Genomic DNA, 22,541 nt, shown 5'->3' with positions numbered 1-22,541 from the left:
TAGCTTCAACCTCACATGGTCCATTTTTTCAAGGGGCACATATATACACACACACACACACACACACACACACACACACACACACACACACACACACACACACACACACACACACACACACACACACACACACATATATTGAATGCATGTGTTACAAAGTCTTAGTTTAGTTCAGTGAGAAGGGAAAATGGCCTTCGCACAGGGCATCACTGTGGCTTAACCCTCCCTGCAGTTGATGGGGCCTAATAGAATATAGTCACGATGGCATTACGGAATTCTGCCAAGGTGCATTGTGGGATACCCTGTGGTACTCACTGCCATGTATGTGTGTATAAATAAGGTCTCGAAAGAGCGTCATGCGACTCCTGACTCTCCTAAATTGCCCGTTTCATCACAGGTGGTTGTGATTTTAGCAGCACGTCTGCCATCTTCAGCACCCAGACCATAAAGAATATCATGGTGCTTTGCACGCGGGAGGATATGACGTAATCCTGAATGAGATCTATTAGCTAGTCAGAAAGAACCCAGTGCATCTTCTATTAGCCATATCTCTAACGCTGATATAAATATACTGCTTTAACTATGATACACAAATACTTTAACTGAGGCACGATAATTAGCAGACGGCAGTGTTGGGGCTCGCTAACAGCAGAATGAGGGCCCTCTAACGGCAGTGTTAGGGCCCTCTAACAACAGTTTTGAGTTCCTCTGTTCCGCGAGATCTAGTCAGGTGTGCCGTGGGAAATTGTCCAATTTCACATTTTTTTCTAAAAATCATTTGCTCTCACAGCCGCTGTCAGCTGTGAGAGCAGTGTGTTGCAGAGTAATCATGTATAAATACTCTTCACCACTAGATGGCAGCACATAACTTTGCCGGTGAAATGTAAAGTGACAGACGTCAGTGTGGTTAATCTCCACCTCCTGCTACCATCTTGTATCAAAGTACTGTGTCAGTGACAGTGATGGAGAAGTTTTAGAAAAGGAAGAATGTGAACCAGGATCTCAGCTCTTCATCCATCAGGTCCAGGTTTCACACTGAGGGAGTCACTATTAAAAAAGACATTGGGAAATACTTTTTTCTGTAATTAATTGATTCCTGTTGATAAAACTTTGATGAGAACGACTTTATATTGTTAATAGAGGCCACAGAGTTTCAGATTTTAACATATTCGGGTGGTGGTGTGCCTCCAGATTTTTCCAAAGAAAAAAGTGTGCCTTGGCTCAAAAAGGTTGAAAAACACTGATCTAGATCAGTCTGTCTGACGTCTGTTAAGTTTTGATTTTACCAGCAACGTTCTGTGCTGCCATCTATTGGTGAAGAGTATTAATACATGATTACTCTGCAACACAAATGTTTTTTTCGAAAAAAAATGTGAAATTGGATAATTTCCCACGGCACACCTGACTATATCTCGCGGAACGCCACTGTGCTGCGACACAGTGGTTGAAAAACACTGTCCTAGAGAAACACATCAGGGGTGGGGGGATATTGGATGTGTCTATCAGCCATACCACAGCAAGAGTCACATCACATTTGAAACACACACAACACGGCCACCCCCCCACCCCCCCGGGTCAAAATGTGTATAAATGTGAATAATGAAGCAGAGGGAAGCTGAAAATATCTCCCAAAGACATCAAATTACAAATGAGACATTCCATGTTGTCAAACAAAATTGGGTTTTATTTACATGCTTGAGTAACAGAAAACAAACAACAGGCTCCCAGAAAATGGCGTCTCTGGTTCACCATCGTGAAGCTCTTCTCTTCTTCTGTTGTTTTGCTTTCTTCTCTTGTCTTCTGGTCACAAACTTCTTTCCTTGCCCCAAATCTGAAAAACAAAATGTGTTTTGTGTTAAACAATGCTGGTTAAACAGCCTATCAACCAAGGTTAGTGCAGCTCTCCAATTAACTAGATGTAAAATAAAGCCCATCCAACCGATCCAGTCACTTTTCAATGATGAATAACAGCTTGTCTTGTCATTGAGGTGCTTACTTGGATTATTGTTGGGCTGGTTGTTTTCCGTCGGGTTGGAGGAGCAGTCAGAAGTGGTGACCTTTGTCTCCTCTTTATTAGGTTGTGGTGATCTTTAGTAAGCAAGAAGGAAAATTGTTAGTTTCAGTTCAATTCGTCTTTTTTCTTGAAATACTAAAACTCCTCAGAGTGGTAGAGTTTGGACAAATACCTGTTGACAGAGGCTGAAGGTTGTTGTGAGACTTGTTGTGCCGGGGCCTGGTCCTGCTTGTTCAGGTCAGACTGACTATATTTGGACCAATATTTGCATCCGGGCCAGGTGATGCTGGCAAGTAGTGGCTCAATATAGTCAAATTCATAAGAACTGCAGCTGTCGCACTCCTCCAGGGGTTTGCTGTAAGATTTCACATTGTAAGATTAACAATCATTACACTGAACAGCTTGCAAAAGCACAATGATGTTGAATATTTGTAACACTTTGCAGCTATTTCATTGGTCTGTTTGTTTAAAAAGACTCAAAATCATCAGAGATAAAGTTTGAACAAAATACCTGTTGACAGTCTCTGCAATGTCCAACTCCTCCAGGCGCTCTTCGTCGTTTGAAGTCTTTTCTTCAGTGAAGGTGATGCTGGAGAAAAGAGGCTGAACATAGTCATATTCGTAAGAGCTGCAATTGTTGCTCTCCACCACCTGGTTGCTGTTGGACCTGGTGATGCTGGCAAGAAGTGGCTCAATATATTCATCCTCCTCAGAGCTGCAATCATCAGAAAGATAAACATTACAGGTCATTACACTCAACAGCTTGCAAAAGCACAATGATGTTAAATATGTGTAACACTTAGCATCCAACTCATCATTGGGTCTGTTTTAAAAGACCAAATTATCAGAAAAAGGGAGTTGTGACAAATACCTGTTGACAGTCTCTGCAATGTCTAACTCCTCCAGGTGCTTTTCGTCGTTTGAAGCCTTTTCTTCAGTGAAGGTGATGCTGGAGAAAAGTGGCTGAATATATTCCTCTTCCTCAGAGCTGCAATCGTCACACTCCACCACATGGTTGCTGTAAGAGATCACAGTGGAAGATAAACAATCATTACACTGAAGAGCTTGCACAAGCACAATTATGTTAAATACGTGTAACATTGAGCAGTTATTTCATTTGGTGGTGTGTTTAAAAAGACTCAAAATCATCAGAGATAAAGTTTGAACAAAATACCTGTTGACAATCTCTGCAATGTCCAACTCCTCCAGGTGCTTTTCATTGGTTGAAGTCTTTTCTTCAGTGAAGGTGATGCTGGAGAAAAGAGGCTGAACATAGTCATATTCGTAAGAGCTGCAATTCTCGTACTCCACCACCTGGTTGCTGTTGGACCTGGTGATGCTGGCAAGAAGTGGCTCAATATATTCATCCTCCTCAGAGCTGCAATCATCAGAAAGATAAACATTACAGGTCATTACAATCAACAGCTTGTAAAAGCACAATGATGTTGAATATTTGTAACACTTAGCAGATATTGTACTGGTCTGTTTTAAAAGACCAAATCATCAGAGAAAGGAAGTTTTGACAAATACCTGTTGACAGACTCTGCAAGGTCCAACTCCTCCAGGTGCTTTTCGTTGGTTAAAGACTTTTCTTCAGTGAAGGTGATGCTGGAGAAAAGTGGCTGAATATATTCCTCTTCATCAGAGCTGCAATCATCACACTCCACCACGTGTTTGCTGCAAGAGTTCACAGTGGAAGATAAACAATCATTACACTCAACAGCTTGCAAAAGCACAATTATGCTAAATATGTTTAACATTTACCAGCTATTTCATTGATTTGCTTGTTTGTTTGTTTGTTTAAAAGACACAAAATCATCAGAGAGAGAAAGTTGTGACAAATACCTGTTGACAGTCTCTGAATGGTCCAACTCCTCCAGGTGGTTTTCGTCATTTGAAGTCTTTTCGTCACTGAAGGTGATGCTGGCGAAAAGTGGTTGAATATATTCATCTTCCTCAGAGCTGCAACCGTCACACTCCACCACGTGTTTGCTGCAAGAGTTCACAATGGAAAATAAACAATCATTACACAGCTTGCAAAAGCACAATGATGTTGAACATTTGTAACACTTAGCATCTATTGTATTGGTCTGTTTGTTTAAAAGACTCAAAATCATCAGAGAGACGACGTGAGGACAAATACCTGTTGACAGACTCTGCAAGGTCCAACTCCTCCAGGTGGTTTTCTTCAGGTGAAGCCTTCACTTCTGGAAAGAAATCTTCTTGCACCGAGGGAAACTCATGGCTTGTTCTTTCCTTGCCATTCTCCACCTCCTTCAGCTCTTTTTCCAGAGCATCGATTTTCTCCTGCTCGTCATTCAGATTTTTCAAGAACATCGCTGCAACTCCCATCACCTCCGCCGCGAGGGTCTGTCTGTTAATAGTGGGAGCGCCACTAATGTACTGTAAAACACAAGCAAAGACCATCATTAGACCTGCTCAATTAAATTTTTGCCTCAGTAACCGTAGAAAACGTTATTATGGTCTTCAATCTTCCTCTCATTTCATTTACTTCCAAAATTACGTGGTTCTACTAGAATTACTTGTATTTAATAACAACTTACATTCAAAATCTGGACCACTCCGTGAAGCACATTCCCCTCTCCGGTCTCCATCTCTGGAAGCTGTGGTGGGACCATCAAGTTGTTCATCGTGTTGTCACGACAATCTGCAGCAAATATTTAGAATAAAATATTGTCAATTTTTCACACAAAATTGACAATTGGTAAGGTCAACAAATGTACTTTTTTGCATTCAACTCACAGTTTTGACGGAAATAGAGAATGTTGTCTGAAATCAAATCCTTGAGAAGAATCTCGCAGTGGATGAAGTCTTTCAGAGAATCGCTGTCGCGTGTGTCACAATCGCTGGAGGGTGAAGAACTGGAAATCGAACTGGAACCTGGAGAGAAACAAGTGACTGCCAACGCTGAACGAAGCTGATCCGGACTGAAAGGAAAAGGCCAAACGGGTTCTATCTGCTGTCTGTCCTTTGATGTGTCATAAATGGCTCTTTAAAAAACTGGAGAAGATCAAAGGATAAGGTCCTTTGATATCCTCCACGAGGCTCCTCCCCCACGAGGCCCCGCCCCTTGAGGCCCTCAAAGGACACATCAAAGGACATACAGCAGATAAATAGAAGCCATTTGGCCTTTTCCTTTCAGTCCGGATCAGCTTCGTTCAGCGTTGGCAGTCACTTGTTTCTCTCCAGGTTCCAGTTCGATTTCCAGTTCTTCACCCTCCAGCGATTGTGACACACGCGACAGCGATTCTCTGAAAGACTTCATCCACTGCGAGATTCTTCTCAAGGATTTGATTTCAGACAACATTCTCTATTTTCGTCAAAACTGTGAGTTGAATGCAAAAAAGTACATTTGGTGACCTTACCAATTGTCAATTTTTTGTGAAAAATTGACAATATTTTATTCTAAATATTTGCTGCAGATTGTCGTGACAACACGATGAACAACATGACGGTCCCACCACAGCTTCCAGAGATGGAGACCGGAGAGGGGAACGTGCTTCACGGAGTGGTCCAGATTTTGAATGTAAGTTGTTGTTAAATACAAGTAATTCTAGTACAACCATGTAATTTGGGATGTAAATGAAATGAGAGGAAGATTGAAGACCATAATAACGTTTTCTACGGTTACTGAGGCAAAAATTTAATTGAGCAGGTCTAATAATGGTCTTTGCTTGTGTTTTACAGTACATTAGTGGCGCTCCCACTATTAACAGACAGACCCTCGCGGCGGAGGTGATGGGAGTTGCAGCGATGTTCTTGAAAAATCTGAATGACGAGCAGGAGAAAATCGATGCTCTGGAAAAAGAGCTGAAGGAGGTGGAGAATGGCAAGGAAAGAACAAGCCATGAGTTTCCCTCGGTGCAAGAAGATTTCTTTCCAGAAGTGAAGGCTTCACCTGAAGAAAACCACCTGGAGGAGTTGGACCTTGCAGAGTCTGTCAACAGGTATTTGTCCTCACGTCATCTCTCTGATGATTTTGAGTCTTTTAAACAAACAGACCAATACAATAGATGCTAAGTGTTACAAATGTTCAACATCATTGTGCTTTTGCAAGCTGTGTAATGATTGTAAATCTTCCATTGTGAACTCTTGCAGCAAACACGTGGTGGAGTGTGACGGTTGCAGCTCTGAGGAAGATGAATATATTCAACCACTTTTCGCCAGCATCACCTTCAGTGACGAAAAGACTTCAAATGACGAAAACCACCTGGAGGAGTTGGACCATTCAGAGACTGTCAACAGGTATTTGTCACAACTTTCTCTCTCTGATGATTTTGTGTCTTTTAAACAAACAAACAAACAAGCAAATCAATGAAATAGCTGGTCAATGTTAAACATATCTAACATAATTGTGCTTTTGCAAGCTGTTGAGTGTAATGATTGTTTATCTTCCACTGTGAACTCTTGCAGCAAACACGTGGTGGAGTGTGATGATTGCAGCTCTGATGAAGAGGAATATATTCAGCCACTTTTCTCCAGCATCACCTTCACTGAAGAAAAGTCTTTAACCAACGAAAAGCACCTGGAGGAGTTGGACCTTGCAGAGTCTGTCAACAGGTATTTGTCAAAACTTCCTTTCTCTGATGATTTGGTCTTTTAAAACAAACAGACCAATACAGTAGCTGCTGAGTGTTACAAATATTCAACATCATTGTGCTTTTACAAGCTGTTGAGTGTAATGACCTGTAATGTTTATCTTTCTGATGATTGCAGCTCTGAGGAGGATGAATATATTGAGCCACTTCTTGCCAGCATCACCAGGTCCAACAGCAACCAGGTGGTGGAGTACGAGAATTGCAGCTCTTACGAATATGACTATGTTCAGCCTCTTTTCTCCAGCATTACCTTCAGTGAAGAAAAGACTTCAACTCATGAAAAGCACCTGGAGGAGTTGGACATTGCAGAGACTGTCAACAGGTATTTTGTTCAAACTTTATCTCTGATGATTTTGAGTCTTTTTAAACACACCACCAAATGAAATAACTGCTCAATGTTACACGTATTTAACATAATTGTGCTTGTGCAAGCTCTTCAGTGTAATGATTGTTTATCTTCCACTGTGATCTCTTACAGCAACCATGTGGTGGAGTGTGACGATTGCAGCTCTGAGGAAGAGGAATATATTCAGCCACTTTTCTCCAGCATCACCTTCACTGAAGAAAAGGCTTCAAACGACGAAAAGCACCTGGAGGAGTTAGACATTGCAGAGACTGTCAACAGGTATTTGTCACAACTCCCTTTTTCTGATAATTTGGTCTTTTAAAACAGACCCAATGATGAGTTGGATGCTAAGTGTTACACATATTTAACACCATTGTGCTTTTACAAGCTGTTGATTGTAATGACCTGTAATGTTTATCTTTCTGATGATTGCAGCTCTGAGGAGGATGAATATATTGAGCCACTTCTTGCTAGCATCACCAGGTCCAACAGCAACCAGGTGGTGGAGAGCAACAATTGCAGCTCTTACGAATATGACTATGTTCAGCCTCTTTTCTCCAGCATCACCTTCACTGAAGAAAAGACTTCAAACGACGAAAAGCACCTGGAGGAGTTGGACATTGCAGAGACTGTCAACAGGTATTTTGTCCAAACTTAATCTCTGATGATTTTGAGTCTTTTTAAACAAACAGACCAATGAAATAGCTGCAAAGTGTTACAAATATTCAACATCATTGTGCTTTGGCAAGCTGTTCAGTGTAATGATTGTTAATCTTACAATGTGAAATCTTACAGCAAACCCCTGGAGGAGTGCGACAGCTGCAGTTCTTATGAATTTGACTATATTGAGCCACTACTTGCCAGCATCACCTGGCCCGGATGCAAATATTGGTCCAAATATAGTCAGTCTGACCTGAACAAGCAGGACCAGGCCCCGGCACAACAAGTCTCACAACAGCCTTCAGCCTCTGTCAACAGGTATTTGTCCAAACTCTACCACTCTGAGGAGTTTTAGTATTTTAAGAAAAAAGACGAATTGAACTGAAACTAACAATTTTCCTTCTTGCTTACTAAAGATCACCACAACCTCATAAAGAGGAGACAAAGGTCACCACTTCTGACTGCTCCTCCAACCCGACGGAAAAGAACCAGCCCAACAATAATCCAAGTAAGCACCTCAATGACAAGACAAGCTGTTATTCATCATTGAAAAGTGACTGGATCGGTTGGATGGGCTTTATTTTACATCTAGTTAATTGGAGAGCTGCACTAACCTTGGTTGATAGGCTGTTTAACCAGCATTGTTTAACACAAAACACATTTTGTTTTTCAGATTTGGGGCAAGGAAAGAAGTTTGTGACCAGAAGACAAGAGAAGAAAGCAAAACAACAGAAGAAGAGAAGAGCTTCACGATGGTGAACCAGAGACGCCATTTTCTGGGAGCAAGTTGTTTGTTTTCTGTTACTCAAGCATGTAAATAAAACCCAATTTTGTTTGACAACATGGGAATGTCTCATTTGTAATTTGATGTCTTTGGGAGATATTTTCAGCTTCCCTCTGCTTCATTATTCACATTTACACACATTTTGACCCGGGGGGGTGGGGGGGTAGGGGGGTGGCCGTGTTGTGTGTGTTTCAAATGTGATGTGACTCTTGCTGTGGTATGGCTGGTAGACACATCCAATATCCCCCCACCCCTGATGTGTTTCTCTAGGACAGTTTTTCAACCACTGTGTCGCAGCACAGTGGCGTTCCACGAGACATAGTCAAGTGTGCCGTGGGAAATTATCCAATTTCACATTTTTTTTCCAAAAAAACATTTGTGTTGCAGAGTAATCATGTATTAATACTCTTCGCCAACAGATGGCAGCACAGAACGTTGCCGTTGAAATCAAAACTGAAACAGTCAGTCTTGTTTATCACCACCACCTCCTGCTCCCATCTTGTGTCAAAGTACTGTGTCAGTGACAGTGATGGAGAAGTTTTTGAAAAGGAAGAATGTGAACCAGGATCTCAGCTCTTCATCCATCAGGTCCAGGTTTCACACTGAGCGAGTACAAATAAAAAAAAGAAATTGGGAAATACTGTTTTTCTATATTTATTTGATTCCTGTTGATAAAGCATTGATGAGAATGACTTTATATTGTTAATAGAGGCTACAGAGTTTAAAATTGTAACATTTTCGGTGTGTGCCTCCAGATTTTTCCCCCCAAAAAAGTGTGCCTTGGCTCAAAAAATGTTGAAAAACACTGCTCTAATGACAGTATTAGGGCCCTCTAATTGCAGTGTTGGGCTCTAATGGCAGTATTAGGGCCCTCTAATGGCAGTGTTAGGGCCCTCTAATTGCAGTGTTGGGCTCTAATGGCAGGATCAGGGCCCTCCAATTGCAGTGTTGGGCTCTAATGGCAGTGTTAGGGCCCTCTAATGGCAGTGTTGGGCTCTAATGGCAGTGTTAAGGCCCTCTAACAGCAGTGGTAGGGCCCTCTAATGGCAGTATCAGGGCCCTCTAATGGCAGTGTTAGGGCCCTCTAATGGCAGTGTTAGGGCCCTCTATTGGCAGTGTTGGTACATTCTAACAGCAGTATTAGGGCCCTCTAACAGCAGTATTAGGGCCCTCTAATGACAGTGTTGGGGCCCCCTAATGGCAGTGTTGGGGCCCGCTAATGGCAGTGTTAGGGCCCTCTATTGGCAGTGTTGGTGCATTCTAATGGCAGTGTTAAGGCCCTCTAACAGCAGTGGTAGGGCCCTCTAATGGCAGTATCAGAGCCCTCTAATGGCAGGGTTAAGGCCCTCTAACAGCAGTATTCGGGCCCTCTAATGGCAGTGTTAGGGCCCTCTAATGGCAGTGTTGGGGCCCTCTAACAGTAGTGTTGGGGCCCTCTAATGGCAGTGTTGGGGCCCTCTAATGGCAGTGTTAGGGCCCTCTATTGGCAGTGTTGGTACATTCTAATGGCAGTGTTAGGGCCCTCTAATGGCAGTGTTGGGGCCCTCTAACAGTAGTGTTGGGGCCCTCTAACAGCAGTATTCGGGCCCTCTAACAGCAGTGTTGGGGCCCTCTAACAGCAGTATTAGGGCCCTCTAACAGCAGTGTTGGGGCCCTCTGGCAGCTGTGCTGGAACATTACCGTCACATAGGGGTTTCCCTTACATCAGCTGAGCAGGGGACGCTACCATTACGCTGCTACACGGGGGAGGATAAGTAAAACAGCCACAGCTAATTGTGAAACAAATTGCGTCAATAAAATATATTCATTCTGAATTGTTTTTTGTTTTAAAACACGGGTTAATGGATGTTCGCAGGTGCTGTTTTTTTGTGCTTCATTTTTTCGTGGCTGTATTTTCTTTTCTCCCCACCACCAGCATTGAGCCGTGGATTCTTCCAAAAATGGCGGCGGTTTCTGTCAGTGTGGAGTGAAACTTTCTTATTTTTCAGCGACATTTCCTCGATTTCCCAACATTTCCCGACTGCTGCGGCCCTCTATTCTTCACAGTAACCATCCGCGGGACACGAAGGCGGTCGACTGCTGCCGCGGAGATCGACTGTGGCGGGTGTCGGGGCCGGTTTTGATCGCCAGACCGCCGGGCTTTTCCTTCCAAGTTGACGAGGGCTCGCCTGACATTGCTCCCGCCGCGGCGGCTGTTGTTGTCAGCGCGGCCCGGCCGTCGGCACCGGCGGACCTCGGCGTTTGTTGCTGCGGCCGCGGGAGCAGGTGCGGAGGCCGTGTCGCGGCAGTGGTGTTGGATGTCACCAGCGGGCAGTGCCAGCCTCACCTCGGTTTGCTAGCGTTGGGTGAGTAGCGGCTTCCCTCCGCCGTGTTGTGGCCCGTCGTCCTCGCCCCTCCACCCGGTCCTCCTCCCTCCTCACCGGCCCTGGGTGCCTTCCACCCGGTCCCCCCCACCTTCCTCACCCGCCCTATGTGTCGTTCCCCCCACCTCCCCCTCCACCCTCCTCACCGGCTCTGCCCGGACTCACACTGGGCTGAGAACGTGTTAATATGCCTGGAAGAAATGGACCCGTCGTACTGAACAGCAGCTCCACGGCCGTAAATCGTCCAGAAGGAGAGCACAGTGTGACCGTGGACACCCCACCAGACACCCCTCTGGTTGATGCTTATCTCAAATAGACCTCGATACACATCAGGGCCTCTTGACTGTCCACTTTTCTTTTTTCTTTTTTCTTTTTTCTTCCTTCAAACATTGTTTTTACTGTTATTTCCTGGTTTGTGTGTGACTGACAGCCATCCTGGCAAATCACATGGAGAAGCTCCAGGACCTCAGCCAATCAGAGCTGCAGGAGCTGCTGGACCACCCGGAGAGGGTGGAGTCGATGGCGCTGGAGTCTGACGAGGTAAAGGGGAAAATGTTGTAATGTTTGGCCGTCCTGCCTCCAGCAACACTGCTTTTCACTGGGGGGTGCTCTCATTTCTAAGGGGGGGGGGACCCTGGCTCTGGCTCTGGCTCTGGCTCTGGCTCTGGCTCTGTTGAGTGGATAAGTTCAGTGAAAGCAGAGTATAATCATGTTTAAATTTTAAATGATCAGTAATATGCTCGTCATCTCGGGTGACCCGGACCTCAAAACCCTTACAAACAACTTGATAGATATCTTTTCGGAGTACAAGGGAATAGCCTCTTGACGGGTAACATTTTACTGTCACAGAGGCTTAAATGCTTAATATCATTAGACGTAGCAGTAAATTGGATAGTAAATAAAATTCTATATTTTCTTATACAAAGTTCATCCATTCCCGAACATAGGCCAGTCTCCAACTCCGCGAACACAAACTGTCAAACGGTATTAGTTGTACTTTTGGCATAAAGAGATGGAGGAGAATTGACTCCAAAGGTTAAAGACAAATGTGTTTTAAGCTGAAGTTGTGAAATATCCTGAAGCAGCTGAGTTATGTTGGCAACCGCGGAGAGAAGTATTACATAAACATGTAATGAACCTTGTCAAAGGAACACGGTGGTGTGTCGCTCCTCTCAGGAACAGGAGGAGGAGCTCCTGCTGAATCTCCTCCTCCTGCTGAATCTCCTCCTCCTGTTCCTGAGTGTTGTGTCATGTGCCGACGTTCTAATAAACCAGTTAGTAAATCAGACAGGGAGCAAAGCGGCACATGTAAACAACAACGGTTACAGCCGATGGGTTACAGCCGATGAAATAATTAAATATCGTGGGCAAGTCAAGAGTGACGATCGTCACGACCAATCAGCAATCGCTCCTCCTCACAGACCAGTACCTTGGTGCTCGGTACCTCAGCGGAGGGGGAGTGGAAAATCGTACCCGGTGATCGCGGGTTCTTTCCCTACCATCCACTACTGTTCTGTCGGACTGCATGAAAACCCGGCCCACCACAGAAAGTACTGTGGAACTGCGCCCTCAGAGAAGTGGGATTAGGGATGGCGCCGGTCCCATCCAGTATCGCTATCGGGTTCCGATACCAACGCAATTCACGGATGGAGGGGAGTTTATTACTGCCTCATATAAAATCAACAATAATGATAATAATGATATTCAAGCAAACAGAGCTCTGGTATCGGAATGGTATCAGTAGATATCCAAATTTAGGGACACGTTTTCTGTTGCTGTCCCGAAATCATGGGACGAGACACCACTGCGCACCAACCAAGGTCCATTTTTAAAATGAATATTAAAAGCCATTTTTATTCCTTGGCTTTTAACCCAACTTGAGACGACCCTTGTTTTATTTGTTGCCATTTTATATATATTATGTGCAGCACTTTGGGCAGCTGTGATTGTTTTTTGAAATAAAGTTTGAGTTGAAAAAACTTAAAATCACACAGGTGTGTCAAACTTAGGGTAGCGCCGATACCAATACCAGTATTGGGTGTGGGGTCCGACAGGGCATGCAGTACTCGTATAAGATCCCTGATACAACCCGTCCAGTATTGTAGTACACCGTCCGTCAGTAACATTACCAGCAGGGAGTTCTTTAATATTAAGGAAAAGACTGACGAAGTTAACTTCTGACAACATATCAAGAGGAGGAAATAGCTGGTTGTTTATCGCCAGAGACATTGAGACCAGCAGTTTGCTAAATAATTGAGCTGTTTAGTGGATGAGAGGACTTTTTTCCGAGCTGTGCTACATGCTACGAAGTTTCCTGGTACACATTAAGCCAGGCTTTGCTCTCCTGACTTTCGGGGTTTTAAAAGTGATTCTGGGAGAGCTTGCTATGTTCCCACTATGGGTTTGAGAGCCACTGGTCTCGGGTCAGCCTGGGGGGGGTCAGGGTTCAGACTCACTCAGCTGATTTTGGCTCACATGTTTAACACCCTCACGTCGGTTTATCATCCTTAAAATTCAGTGTAATCCTTGATCATGTCTGTAATCCAAGCACATAAATAACTACACAGGAACCCAATATTTAGGTGGAAAGATGTTCTGCTTTCAAAACGGACATGATTGTTTTGTAGCGACAAAGACCCTGAAAAGCAGTTTATCTCTGCTCCACAAAGACGAGTCAACTGCTTCTGTTAAAGCCTGAAGCTGGTGATCCATGTCCTCTTTGTTGTTGTCAGAAAGTCTGACGTCTTTGACGGTCTGTGGAGCTTTAATGCACATGGCGTCTGGAACAGCTCCGATAATGCTGAGCGACATATGTTGAGCCTATATTAATTGTGTAAAATGACCGACCTGCTTTGCACACCCATCAGCATCTTTTTCATGCAAATTAATCTGATTTAGGATCATTAATTTGGTCGTCATTGCATTTTGTTTTCATCAACTTTTTGTTCGTCATCCTCACTGTTATCATTTGTTTTTCTCCCTCTAAAATACCTGTGAACTTTTAACGACATGAGCAAGATGATTGATTGGCATAATTTTCAAACAAATGTTTCACTTTGAACACTTTAGAAGAAATGTAATGGTATTCTTTGTTTCACACTAAATTGACACATTGAAGCAATTTAAAGACATATACAGTCCAAATTCACATGAAATAGCCTGGAAGATTAAAATACAGAACAATGCATAGTTTTATTTAGCACTTTTCTGGACACCCAACGTTGCATTATTCTTTCTCTCTCAGCTGTGGTAAACTACACATGTGGCCACAGCTGCCCTGGGGCAGATTGAGAGAAGTGAGGCTGCCAATCTGCAAGATCCACCCCTCCGACCACCACTCACTCACTAACGCTTCCTGGTGTTCCCACACGTCTCCCATCCAGACACTGACCAGGCCCTGCCCTGCTTAGCTTCCAAGGTCTGACAGGATCAGGCATCACTCAGCAGTATGGATGGAGCTTATTTTCAGATGATACAGCGAAAAAATCAAACGAAAACCCCCCTGACTTGTTTCCCTTTCTTTTAGTGTAAAAATTCCACATTTAATCAACATCTTCTAACCAAACCTGAACAATTGGACATTTTTTAAGAAGTGAAATGTCTTAAACCCAGTAGCGGACCATCAGGGTCTTCAAGGCCTTCAAGGCTTCTCTGCAGGTCTCAGAAAAAGATCAGAATCACAGACTGATGTTGATTATATTTTGTCCATGAATACTTATTAAATAATTCCAACTGGTCTGCAGGTTTCTCCTCATCTCTTCTCCCCGGCTGCTGCTTCCAGACTCCTTCTTCCACATTAAAGCTTTTAACCAATCACCTTTTAGCTATCACCTGTTGCCGGGTAAAGAAACCTGCCTGAGGCCTTCACATTCAGTTCTGCAGGCGTCTGCAGTGTAAAACTAGTGTCGTCACGCTGCTGCTTCAACCAATCAGGTTTTGATATTGGTGACTCAGAGCCTTCTAGAAGGCCGAGCGTGACGTCAGTGTATTCAAGCCCTCTGATTGGCTGGTCAGAGAGTTCACCCTCCAGCTAGCTAGCTGCATCTGTAGCGAGCTGCACCAACAAAAATATATCTAATAGTGGTTTTATCAACCTACAATGACTAAAGGAGAAGATAAAGACATTTGGTTGCAGATTTATTGTCAAAACAATTTTCAAGAAGGACTTTTCCAAGAGGTCATTGAACGCACCACAGCACTCTGAGCATGGAGGTCCTGTACAATTTACCTGCGCTCACTACAAACTCTGAAAGGATTCAGGATTAGATTATTTGCTATTTTATTATTTTCCAAGACCAGGAGAAGCTGACGTTTGTCTCTCTCCTCGACCCCCAGAGGTTTGGGGAAAAGCAGCAGCTTTTTTAATGGAGCTGCAGCAGGAGAAGAGACGTGAACTTGGAATTATTTCATTCATAAAGGTATTTATTTATTTTGGCCTTTGCATCTGTGATGCAAAGGCTCTTTATACTGCAGGGATGCAGTAACATGGTTTTTGTAGCCATAGAAATGTTATTGAGGGGTGGATTGACTCAGACCAGCAGTGAAGGCCTGGCTCTGAAATGCCACTGCTTAAACCCGAGTACAAAAAGAAAGAGCTACAAATAAAGTTTGTTCTTTTTCTTTTAATCCTCGACTTTTTGCTCTTCGTTAGCTGTCAAAATCTGCTGAAAAAAACTGTCTTTGCAATTCAGGCAAATGTGGGTCTGACACTCATGCTCACTGCTCACGCTCCCGTCTCTCACTTCTCTTTTCCACTATGAGTTCATGTTTTAAATAGCTTTGGCCTGTTGCAGATCCAGAACATCCAGCTGGAGAGAGAGATGGCGCTGGCCTCCAATCGTAGCCTGGCTGAGCAGAACCTGGACATGAAGCCTCGCCTGGAGTCGCAGAAGGAGGTGCTGGTGGAGAGGTACTCCCACCTGGAGGCCGTCAGGGAAACCTACAGACAACACTGCTCCGTGAGAGGTACGCTCCCATCACTTCCTGTCCAACAATGTTTTTATTCAAATGTTTTATATTTCTAACAAAGTATGAACACTGGAACAATATAAACACTCCGTGAACACGTACACCCTCTCTGATTACAAGAACAAGAAGGGCAGAAAACAGAATATCAGAAGCATCACTCTTACATTTGTCCGTTTCCCCAAACAGATGCTTGTCCTCTTCGTCCCCACATAACCTCCATCCCTCCACAAAGTTCACAAATGGTCTCCAGACCTTCTCAAAAGTGTCCCGTTTCCCTTTCAGTGTCTGTTATTCGCTCCAATGGCACAGCCGCCATCATTTGCGGCTTCTATGACTTCCTGTTGAAGTGGAACTGAGTTCCACGCCGTTCTCTCTGCCCGCCTCGTCCCACACGGTGTGTTGACGTCCCTCTCGAGACGCTAAAATCAGCTTACATCAGGAGAATCTCTCTGCTTGCTGACACACTTCAAACATCTGTATGCTCCTGCTCAGGGGCCTCATTTTAAACACATCCAGTGGGATCCAGACTGAAAAGTTAGTTCTGGGCACACATCACAACGTGTGCCCAGAAGCTGAAATCAAACTAAACAAATGCCGTGCATCAAAAAAAGTATTCTGAATAATTTTTATCACTTAGGCCCAATCCCAATTCTCTTTTGTACCCCTCCACCTACCCCTTAGCCCTCCGCCTCTGCCTTCCCCTGCAAAATGAGGGCAAAGGCAAAGGGGTAAAAGTTTCAGCCCTTAGATTTGGGACCCCCCCTCTCCCTCTGCTCAGCCCCACCCCTCTCCCTCTGTTCAGCCCCGCCCCCCCTCTCCCTCTGCTCAGCCCCGCCCCCCTCTCCCTCTGCTCAGCCCCACCCCCCCTCTCCCTCTGCTCAGCCCCACCCCTCTCCCTCTGTTCAGCCCCACCCCCTCTCCCTCTGCTCAGCCCTGCCCCCTCTCCCTCTGCTCAGCCCCGCCCCCTCTCCCTCTGCTCAGCCCCGCCCCTCTCCCTCTGTTCAGCCCCGCCCCTCTCCCTCTGTTCAGCCCCGCCCCTCTCCCTCTGTTCAGCCCCGCCCCCCCCTCCCTCTGCTCAGCCCCGCCCCCCCTCTCCCTCTGCTCAGCCCCACCCCTCTCCCTCTGCTCAGCCCCGCCCCTCTCCCTCTGTTCAGCCCCGCCCCTCTCCCTCTGTTCAGCCCCGCCCCTCTCCCTCTGTTCAGCCCCACCCCTCTCCCTCTGCTCAGCCCCGCCCCTCTCCCTCTGCTCAGCCCCGCCCCTCTCCCTCTGTTCAGCCCCGCCCCTCTCCCTCTGCTCAGCCCCGCCCCTCTCCCTCTGCTCAGCCCCACCCCTCTCCCTCTGCTCAGCCCCACCCCTCTCCCTCTGTTCAGCCCCGCCCCTCTCCCTCTGCTCAGCCCCGCCCCTCTCCCTCTGCTCAGCCCCACCCCTCTCCCTCTGTTCAGCCCCGCCCCTCTCCCTCTGTTCAGCCCCACCCCTCTCCCTCTGCTCAGCCCCCCCCTCGCTCCGTCTCACAGTTTTGACGTCATAATACGGCGCCGTTATATCAGCAGCGCTGAGCCACGGATGTTTGTTGATTTTCCAGCAGGATCATCGTCCTGCCGTCCCAAATTCAACGTGTTGCAGCAGCTTGGCTGCTCTGTTTCGTTTTCCACCTTTCCCCCATCAAGGAGAAGAAATAGACGGAGACATGGATTACTTCAGTTTTGTGTATTTAGACTTCAGACATATTTCCTCATTCACCATGTGAAAGCGGAGGAGCTTCCTTGTTTGCTCGGGGGTCCCTGTTTTCTAAACACCCGTATTAGAAGACTTTGGAACTCTACAGTGTAATAATAAAATGTTATAAACACGGTCTCTACCAAACAAAGACACACGGAAGCTCCATACGGCAGCGCTACTGCCGTTCTTACTAGTATAAAACACAACAGGTTTATATAACCTTAGAAGCTATATATGTGAAATGCGAGTCCTTTGGCGCCATGTCCTCCTACCCCTCTGTTTAAAGTGTGCATCTGTAAACGTTCCGTTTAGAGGGGTGAACAGCCCTTCCCCTCACCCCTCCACCTCTGCACAGTAGTGAGATGGGACACCCCTCAGACCCTCCTGAATGCGCATTTCAGAGGGGGAGGGGTAAGATGAAGAATTGGGATTGGCCCTTACTGTGTCGACTTACATTTCTCTCCTCCCCCACTCCCCCTCTGCTCCCCCATCCCTCCATCTTCAGACGGGATGGCTGGTCAGGTGTCTCCAGAGGCGTTATTCTCCAGACTGCAGACCGAAGGCGGTAAAACCGAGGAGGAGTCGGAGGTTTGTGTCTCATTATCAAACAAACTTGACAAACTGTTTGTGTTAAAGCTTCCGAAGCAGGTTTGTGATCATCAACACGTTAACATGAGGCGTCAGCAGGGAATCGTCACAACTCGGCTAACTTAGTGTTTTCAGTTGATCACAATGACAAACAACAAAAAGTGAAAAGTCATGAAGCAACATGTTGCACACAATAGTTTTTGCACTGAAGTTTTTAACTTGACCTGACTGAGTCGTTAAATGATGATGGGAATTGTGGGAATAATAACACACACTAAATATCTGATCCTGGTAAGAAAATGGAATTTTAGTATTCGCAGGTAAGAGACGTGTGTTTTTAGCTCCGCTAATACGCGTCCTGGAGGACCGCCGTCCTGCATGGTTCAGCTCACCGGGCTGCATGAGGTTGATGATGACATCATCACACCGCATCAGCGGTCCAGGTCCGCTGATGCAGAGAGAGTCGTCCAGCACGTAGTGTGAAACACGGCGGAGGTGCTTCTAGTTCTGACCTGAACCAGACTGAAAACTGTGTGTGTGTGTGTGTGTGTGTGTGTGTGTGTGTGTGTGTGTGTGTGTGTGTGTGTGTGTGTGTGTGTGTGTGTGTGTGTGTGTGTGTGTGTGTGTGTGTGTGTGTGTGTGTGTGTGTGTGTGTGTGTGTGTGTGTGTGTGTGTGTGTGTGTGTGTGTGTGTGTGTGTGTGTGTAGGCTCTCGCTGACGAGTTTCTGGAAGGTTCCCTCCCTCTGGATTCCTTCCTGGAGCGCTTCCTGTCGCTTCGCTCGCTCGCCCACAAACGACGCGTCCGTATCGAGAAGCTGCAGGAGGTCCTTCGCCAGAGGAGCGAGGGCAGCCCGGCCGCCATGGCGTCTTCGGCGGGCAGCCAGGACCCGGCGGCCCCCCCCTCCCCCTGGAGCAACCCCCCCACCACGGCCGGCACCGTCAACCAGCAGCAGCCCAACTCCAGACCTCACGCCTCGCAGCCCGCCGCCTCCCCCGCGGCCGGGGGCCCCTCCTCCTCCTCCTCCTCCGGGCTCCCGTACGGCCCCTACGCCAACTCCGCTCCCCCGGTGGCCGCAGCGGGCAACCCCCCCTCGCAGTTCCCTCCTTACCCGAGCTCCGGCTCCCCCTTCACCCCGGCGGGGAGCTACCCGGGCCCCCGGCCGGCTTTCGGGCCCCCGGCCGTGCCCGCCTGTCCCTACCCGGCCCAGCCCTCCTTCCCCACCCCGCACCCGGGCTCGGCTTTCGGCCAGTACACCCCCAGCAGCAACCCCCCCAGCGGCCCCGCCCCCTACCCGGCCTCCTACAGCTACGGGGGCTACAGCTACCCGGCGGGGCCCCCCTACTCCAACACTCAGTCCCCGACGGGGAGGCCCCTGTACAGACCGGGCTACGGGGTCCCACAGCCGTACTCCTGAAAGCACTACTGCTCCTCCGTCTCACTCCTTCTGACCCCCCCCCCCCCCACCCCATGCTCCCAAACTCCAGAGGTCTCTCGCTTTACTTCTCTTTGTTGCACTATTCTTCTCATCTTAATATCTCTGTTGTCACCCACCCCACCCCCGCCCCCACCCCCTCCTCCACCTCCACCTCCACCTCCACCTCCACCCCCACTAGTCTCAGGTTGTTGTGTTTCAGTGTCCAAACACTTGTACCCCCCCCCACCAATTACTCCTCCGTCATGTAAAGTGTGCGTGCTTGTTGCTGTGTGGGATTCACGGAGTCCTCTGAAACACACACACACACACACACACACACACACACACACACACACACACACACACACACACACACACACACACACACACACACACACACACACACACACACACACACACACACACACACACACACACACACACACACAGTCTCTGAGCTCAGCCCTCCTCCAGAGCGATCTGTTTCCCCGGCCGTGTTCCGGGTTCTTCCGGTCTTCACACGAACACCACAAGTCCGTCACTCTTTAATTTTCTTTGACCAAAGAGATTTTGTGCGTCGTTTTCTTTCACCTCAGTAAAGTCCAGCGCGTTGTTGTGTGTGAGAGCTTCTCCTGTAGCTCCTCTGCTGTTCTGACAGTCGAGTCCACCTGTGAGGACGAGCTGGGGTCACATGGAACACTGAGCGGACGCTTCATTTAAACTGGGTTATTATGGAAGTGGGTGAGCGGAACGTGTTGTACCACTTTGTGTGCAGCAGGGGGCGTCGAGTCGCCGTCGACGCCTCGGCTTCGACTGTTGACCACAACAGTTTGTTAAAGATTGTTTCCTATAATCCTGAAGTTGAGCTGGAAATATATCAACGCAGTTTGTGTTGACGAGTCCACTGAGGTCAGTTTTCACGGTTGTCCACCCTCACTGGAGACGTTCTTGTCCTCTGTCCACCCTCACTGGAGACGTTCTTGTCCTCTGTCCACCCTCACTGGAGACGTTCTTGTCCTCTGTCCACCCTCACTGGAGACGTTCTTGTCCTCTGTCCACCCTCACACTGGAGCGCGTCAGGAAGCGGATTCAGCGTTCATTGAATCCCACAATAAACTGCATTTAAAACCGCCTCCTGGACGTGTCGCGTTCCTCATCCGGCGGAGACGTTTCACCTCTGCAGTCACGGGTCCTCGACCTTACCGACGAACGTGATCGCTGGCGGTTCTGCAGTCCAGCGGAGCGGCTGAGCGCTGACGCACCAGGGCGAAGCTCAGATCAGCTGCTTGTCGGTGGGCCATCGAATTTAGTTTGAAAATCTTGCCTCACAACATCGCCACACAGATCTGTCGGTGTGTTTCTATTGGTTACAGTTTGGCCACGCCCACCAGAGGAGGACCCGGCGTCCGATTCCACTGCGTTTTACAGGAAAATGAGGGAATTATGTATTTTTGCAGATATAATGGCACGTAACCCCCACTCCTCCCCTCACCTCTTCTTCCTGTGTCTCTTCCTCTCCATCATCCCCCTCTTCATCCCCCTTCTGTTTGTTACACACAAACTGATGCTTGACAATGAATCCCACAAGAAAACAAGTTAATTTCTGTTTCCACTTTGTGTGTGTGTGCGTGCGTGCATGTGTGCGTGTGTGTGTGTGTCACTAGAAAAGATGCTGTTGAGAGATCAGGGCTTCAGATTTGAAGCTGTGTGTTAAAGCGAGACACACCCTGGGAGACCAGGTGAAGCTGAAGCCTCCTCTTGGCATCTTCTGCACACTGGTTGGGTTTTACGGACACGCTTCCTGTTGCAGAGCTAGCACGCCGCCATCGGTCCGGCAACGCAGTGAGGGGGGGGGGGTCTACGAAGTAAAGTGCCAACAAAGTCCAGCTTTTGAAATGGCCTGAACTGGTTCCCCCACAATCTGAGTGAGTGACAGACGGTAGATGCTTGGGCTGCTGCATGCAGGACACTTTCTGTTCAGTTTCATTTGTTAAGCTGCAGGATTCTCTCCGGGGGGGGGGGTTTGGGGGTGGGGGGGGTGAAAGCTCTGCTTGGGGGGAACGATGGCGTTGCTCATTGGGCTGCGTTGAGGACGTGACTCCAGCCGTTGTGGTTTTGCAGTTGAACGGTGGCTCTACAGTCGTAAACTGACCTGAAACCAGCCGGTTCAGAAGGAGGATGTTCTATTTTACCAGCTGAACGTCATTCACACGCTAATCTTGAACTCGCCAGAGGTGGAAAACCTTCCCGTCAAACGTTGAATTTCCGCCGCATGAAAAGCTGCCTGAACCTTCTCAAGTCCCAGAAACACTGCCGAGCTCCACGGTTTCTCAAACTCCAGCTATGTTGAACTCAGGTTGGGTTTTACTAGAGACGAGCAGAGCAGCCCTCAGAGGATCCTCCCAACGTCGTTCAGGTCAAAGTACACCGCAGCGTGAGCTTTCTCTAAAGAGTTGTCACGTTTCTAGAAAAAAACAAAACCGCCCCGGAGGATATCTTGGAATTTACAGAAGCTTCCTCACTGACAGTACTTGTCTAGTTTTCATCTGCACATTCTACTTGATTGGATTCAGACACAAGAGGACTTATAAAATAGCTGTTGAGCTGCAGAGTTAACTTTAACGTCACCTATGCAGTTTAATTAAACCTCGACTTAAAGGGAAAGTGGCCCAAATTTAAAACTCGTAAGGCTGCAATATTTGACTGAAGCCAAATATTTTGTTTGTTGAGCGAGTTTGTCCTCAATATCAGCAATGAATTGCCTCTTATTAGCTCTTATGAGTCAGCTGCAGTGACTCATGCCGCCACCTTGTGGTACAAAGTGGTATTACACACTGAATGCGTCGTGAAATTCAGTTGTGAGCAATTTTGGTTTCTTTTCATTGTTTTAAACCAAACGAACTATGTGGTTTTGTTTTGGCGCCACAATTTGTTGGTTTGAGTTAAAGAAATACAGAAGTATGCCGTGAATGAACTAAAATCTCATCTTTCCAAAGAGGGTTAAAAGATCAGTTATTGTGGTTATGGTCGTAGAAAAAGATGCTGTGTCATGACTGAGGGGTTCG

The 22,541-nt window shown here is 46.9% G+C and overlaps 1 protein-coding gene across 1 annotated transcript; it reads left to right on the top strand.

Annotated features, from left to right (window-relative positions):
* The first annotated feature begins 10,375 nt into the window (after nt 1-10,375).
* LOC308146266 (vacuolar protein sorting-associated protein 37C-like) lies at nt 10,376-21,470 on the top strand. The gene is made up of 5 exons (XM_080518002.1): nt 10,376-10,768; nt 11,217-11,326; nt 15,580-15,751; nt 17,979-18,061; nt 18,769-21,470. Exons 2-5 carry the CDS (start codon nt 11,234-11,236, stop codon nt 19,474-19,476), a joined length of 1,056 nt encoding a protein of 351 aa, XP_080374128.1. The 5' UTR covers nt 10,376-10,768; nt 11,217-11,233; the 3' UTR covers nt 19,477-21,470.
* The last annotated feature ends 1,071 nt before the right edge of the window (nt 21,471-22,541 follow it).

The sequence above is a fragment of the Blennius ocellaris genome, assembly GCF_963422515.1.
Source record: "Blennius ocellaris genome assembly, chromosome: 3".
Classification (NCBI taxonomy): Eukaryota; Metazoa; Chordata; class Actinopteri; order Blenniiformes; family Blenniidae; genus Blennius; species Blennius ocellaris.
The sequence above is the reverse complement of the archived record's forward strand: the minus strand, read 5'-3'. Positions and strand labels throughout refer to the sequence as shown.

What these genes read in the sequence shown, in the direction of transcription:
- LOC308146266 (XM_080518002.1), top strand. Translation starts at nt 11,234, where the DNA reads ATGGAGAAGCTCCAGGACCTCAGCCAATCAGAGCTGCAGGAGCTGCTG. An exon ending in TGGCGCTGGAGTCTGACGAG is followed by an intron (nt 11,327 to 15,579) that starts GTAAAGGGGAAA and finishes GGCCTGTTGCAG; the next exon opens with ATCCAGAACATCCAGCTGGA. An exon ending in ACAACACTGCTCCGTGAGAG is followed by an intron (nt 15,752 to 17,978) that starts GTACGCTCCCAT and finishes CTCCATCTTCAG; the next exon opens with ACGGGATGGCTGGTCAGGTG.